Source organism: Penaeus vannamei, chromosome 34, assembly GCF_042767895.1.
Source record: "Penaeus vannamei isolate JL-2024 chromosome 34, ASM4276789v1, whole genome shotgun sequence".
Classification (NCBI taxonomy): domain Eukaryota; kingdom Metazoa; phylum Arthropoda; class Malacostraca; order Decapoda; family Penaeidae; genus Penaeus; species Penaeus vannamei.
The window spans coordinates 15,880,062-15,885,061 of NC_091582.1; the positions used below are offsets into that span (position 1 = coordinate 15,880,062).

The following is a 5,000-nucleotide window of genomic DNA, read 5'->3' on the forward strand; positions in this document are numbered from 1 at the left end:
ATATATATATTTATTTATTTGTTTATATATATATATATATATACATACATATATTTATTTATATGTATATATATGTATCCTTTGTAAAAATTTAGGTAGAAGTCACAGTCTTTCATGTTAATTTGATAATCTCCCATGTACCATTACTGTGCAAAAGTGTAGTTATTTTTCACGAAATATTTTGATAAATAAAAAATCCATATTCAGTTGTACATGCATTATATATATATATATATATATATATATATATATATATATATATATATATATATATATATATATATATATATATTATATACATATATACATATATATATATAAATATATATATATATATATATATATGTATATATATAAATGTATGTATTATGTATGACTGAATATATATGTATTCAAGTTTTCTTCAAAACTATCACAATATAGCCTATATTTCACATTTCTATTATAGAGTTGTAGTATTCCAGCTCGGCAGTTTTCAGTCACTTGGCGTAATACATTCGAAAAACAAAAATTATTTGTGATGAGGATCAATAGGCAATTACTAATGGTAATGAAAATATTAGTCTCTAGTATAGTTTAAGTAAAGTGAGTTTTTAACTGACAAGTACTTAATATTGAGAATTCAAAATCAGTTGATTACATTAAAGTGAAGAGAAATTAAAATAGTTTGGGAGAACAGAGTGCTATCCTAAAGGGACCTTTCCGCGGATTACAGGCTTGAAATATTCTTGACGTAACATCGAGAAGTTAAACATTTGAACATTCTGACTTCTATATATATCGAGATTTTTATGTTTATATGTTTACACATACATACATTTATATGTGCATAGCGGTATCATCCACACAAATGAAGCAGAATTCACAATATGCTTTTATGTGCAAATGTAAATGTTAAGCTAAAGAATTAACATTGGCAAACAGAAACAGTAAACATGTGTCTTTTTTACCATGCAAGCACAAATAGTGAGCGTCAGCCTCATAGAGGTATGCAGGGATGACTATCATGTTGTAGTCCTTCTTCAGTGATGTCCATGCTCTGGAATAAGGAATACATCATTTATTAACATACACTTTGTAAAATATTTAGCCTAAAAGGGTTGTGTTACTCCCGTATCTGTGCTTATCTATTTGCAATTCATTATTCAACTTCTGTCATTTGCAGACGGACTCCCGTTGAAGGAAAACACTCGCCAACAAAAACCACCAGCGAGAGAAAATGGAGGCAAGTTTTTCTGGCTTGTTTTACCTCGGATTGTTATCGTTACATTTAGATATATAGTTATAAAAAATTGTTACTATGCGGGCAATTGGAACAACATATGCACAATAAATAACGTCTGAAATGTTTCCATCACAAGCTCATAATATATGTCCACTTGTTGATCTACTTCCAGGGTAATAATCTGAATGAAGCAGGTTATGGACGTGACCAGCTGCAGGCTACATGGTACAAGGCAGTCATCGGTAGTGATGATCAGGAAGCAGAAACGAGATACGTAGAACCTAACAAGATAATGCTTCATCAAAACTCCTATCCTCAATACCCACCGCAGAACATTGTACAAGAACCTGTACAAAATTATCAGGATTATCTTCTTATTCAAAGTACCATTGCCTGTCATGGAGTAGGAACAGAGCTGGTTGAGAATCCTACTGATATCCCAAATAATCAATTTAATCAATATAATGATACAAATTTCTACAATGAACATATGCAACGAGGAATTAAGCAAAGTCCTGAAGTCTCAGATTCACAAATTGTTAACAAGGACGGGAATTCAGTGTCATTCATGCAGAGCCATCCGAATTCTTATAGCAGTTATGATCAAGTATCTAATCAGCAACTTGTACCACAACCCGAAGTACAGCCAATGTATGCTTCTACGGTGTCTGAAGACTCTGATATTGATTATCTATTTGTTATACCAACTGGAGTAGGAACAGAGCTGGTTGAGAATCCTACTGATATCCCAAATAATCAATTTAATCAATATAATGATACAAATTTCTACAATGAACATATGCAACGAGGAATTAAGCAAAGTCCTGACGTCTCAGATTCACAAATTGTTAACAAGGACGGGAATTCAGTGTCATTCATGCAGAGCCATCCGAATTCTTATAGCAGTTATGATCAAGTATCTAATCAGCAACTTGTACCACAACCCGAAGTACAGCCAATGTATGCTTCTACGGTGTCTGAAGGCTCTGATATTGATTATCTAATTGTTATACCAACTGGAGTAGGAACAGAGCTGGTTGAGAATCCTACTGATATCCCAAATAATCAATTTAATCAATATAATGATACAAATTTCTACAATGAACATATGCAACGAGGAATTAAGCAAAGTCCTGACGTCTCAGATTCACAAATTGTTAACAAGGACGGGAATTCAGTGTCATTCATGCAGAGCCATCCGAATTCTTATAGCAGTTATGATCAAGTATCTAATCAGCAACTTGTACCACAACCCGAAGTACAGCCAATGTATGCTTCTACGATGTCTGAAGACTCTGATATTGATTATCTATTTGTTATACCAACTGCTGCTCGGGAGGCTAATGATTCTGAAGTATGCCGCGAATCAGACCAACACTGTATAAATAGTGATGCAATCAATGCACATAATCTGAATCTACCACAACCAGAAGGACGGCATATCTCTAAAACTAAGTATTCACTACATGGTGGACACTTAATTTCTAGCAGTGAAACATTGGACAAGTTACTCAGTTCTACTTTCCCAGAAGAAAGTGATACCTTTTTGGAAAATGAGCTATGGGTTAAGCTAAAACAACCTAACGAAGGTCTTAAACAATTCCTACATAAGAATTGGCCTGAAATCTTAAGTCGCTTGCCCAATCCCCGCCCAAAGAAAAAAGGTAAATATGACTGGCAAGAAAAGGAACCTGAGAATTTGAAGAGATGGCTGAATGTTATCAAGGCAAAGTATTCCCGTGTTATGAAAACGCCAGTCGAAATCCCGACCACTGTAAAGGAAGGCAGAGTATGGCAGGAAATATTTACAGCCCAATGTGAACAAACCCAATAACCAACATCTGCCAGACCAAGCCTCAAGTGCTTTGCAATTTGATGGACCCAGAAAAAACAAAACAGTAGAATGCGAATTTGAAAGCATAAGATTGGTCCAACTGGAAGCTCAAGACCAACATTATGCTCTGTTGACAGAATAGATTAAAGAAAAGGCTAATAACTAACTAATGATATGAGCTTCAGTCACCACATTGAGCTGGCAGTCAATAAAGGAATTATGAGTGGATGGATGATGAGACCTTTTTAGACGAGATTCAGAACACATACTGCCACAATAGAAAACACTAGTAATTCCAAGATTTCAATATCAGTGTCAAGTATGGAATTCATGGTTTATAACGCATACTATTGCTAGAACAAATTCACTCGGAAATTAAATGTTGGGAACGACATAAACAACGGAAAGATACTTCATGTCATGTGTATATATCATTGAAAACTTCATCAAAACCGAGAGAAGTAGAATAATTTAGTTTAATTCCATTTGTTACAATGGTTATTCTTGGAGTGACCGGCTGTGTTTCCCTGTAAGAGATGACCGGGGTAACCATCCACTGGTAGCGAAGAATCTGATAACGGTTCAGCAAAATCTTTAGACAAGAATGCAACCACTGCACCACAATGAATCATTGTAACACCATATAAAAAAAAGAATGTAACATTGAGGGATAACTGCTCAAGATTCCCTATTAAGAAAAATCTGTGATCAAAGTTTTTGTAATTCATGGGCTAAGTCTACTGAATTCGGTACCAGATGGAACGTTATAACTGGTAGTGAGATTTCAATTCATTAATTCCAGTTCTTCGTAATTGAAAGATGAGTGGTCTTCCAGAATGGTATATTTAGTTTTTTATTATTAATTTTCTCATTATTGTAAGCCTTCCCTTAAATTTTTATGATACCACCTAATACCAAAGGGTGGCAATACTTTTAGGTACTGATAATATACTTATATTTTTATGCACATTTTCCATTTGATTTTGCACTGTGTGTCTAAATAATAAAGAAAATATAACCTTTAATGAAGCCTTACTTATTCTGCCCACATCTGTACTAATTATTCACAGACAAAAAAAAAGGTGTAAGTTGATTTGCATCAGGAACAACGAAGGGAAGGGCAAGAAAACACACGAATATGCATATTCGTGTGTTTTCTTGCCCTTCCCTTCGTTGTTCCTGTTGCAATCTGTTCACCATGAATTCCACACAAATTGATTTGCATTCAACTATATGGTTAGGTTAGATTGATCGTGAACAGCCTAGTCTGTAGGTGGACAGGGTAGTGTGTGAGAGATAGTGCGAAAATGTATGGGAAAGAGAGTACATGTGTATGAGAAAGTTTTTTATTATTATTACAAGAGGCATCTTTATATACACTGTGTGGAATATAAAGTGAGTTGTTTCACGATTACCCGATATAATGTGTGAATAACACACGCTCGTTCATTCATTCTCTCGATCTCCAACACAGAGGCGGGTCTTCCATGGTGGCACAGGGGGGCACCTACCCCCCTGCAATCTGATTGGCCACCCCGTGTGACCCCCACCTAAGAGTCATTGACCCTTTATATATTAATATATATTTATATATAGATATATAATATTAACATAATATATAATACACAGCAAGATGAAAATATAAACAATGTGTAACTGTGCAATATAAATATTGAAGTGGGCAGTCTTAATTTTTGTTCCCCCCCCCCCAGACTTATTATTGTTACCCCCTGTGCCCCCCACCAGAAAATTCTCTGAACCCGCCCCTGCCAACACATGCAGCGTACAACTTTCTTCCCCAAAGCCTGAAGACAGTGTTTTGTATCATCATTTCTCATGATTTTATTCATGAAACATGATATAAACCAGGAGCACTTTTTTATGACAGACACAAAGGACAAAACAGACCATTAGATGACATCTTACAGTTACAATTATATT

At 34.9% G+C, this 5,000-nt stretch overlaps 2 protein-coding genes across 6 annotated transcripts in view; one reads left to right on the top strand and one right to left on the bottom strand.

The window, feature by feature from the left end:
- LOC113808073 (uncharacterized) overlaps positions 1 to 4,084 on the top strand; it is a 30,193-nt gene extending 26,109 nt beyond the window's left edge. For both annotated transcript variants that reach the window (XM_070113742.1, XM_027359390.2), the window contains exons 2-3: positions 1,166 to 1,225; positions 1,398 to 4,084. In XM_070113742.1, the coding sequence (XP_069969843.1) occupies positions 1,220 to 1,225; positions 1,398 to 3,059 (1,668 nt within the window). In that variant the 5' untranslated portion in view covers positions 1,166 to 1,219 and the 3' untranslated portion in view covers positions 3,060 to 4,084. The remainder of the gene's footprint in view (positions 1 to 1,165; positions 1,226 to 1,397) is intronic.
- Positions 1 to 5,000, bottom strand: part of LOC113808074 (uncharacterized) — an 80,898-nt gene that overhangs the window by 61,051 nt on the left and 14,847 nt on the right. For all 4 annotated transcript variants that reach the window (XR_011398125.1, XR_011398126.1, XM_070113743.1 and 1 more), the window contains one exon: positions 951 to 1,039. Coding sequence is in view for 2 of the 4 variants with exons in the window: in XM_070113743.1 (XP_069969844.1) it covers positions 951 to 1,039 (89 nt within the window). In the remaining 2 variants the exon portion in view is untranslated. The remainder of the gene's footprint in view (positions 1 to 950; positions 1,040 to 5,000) is intronic.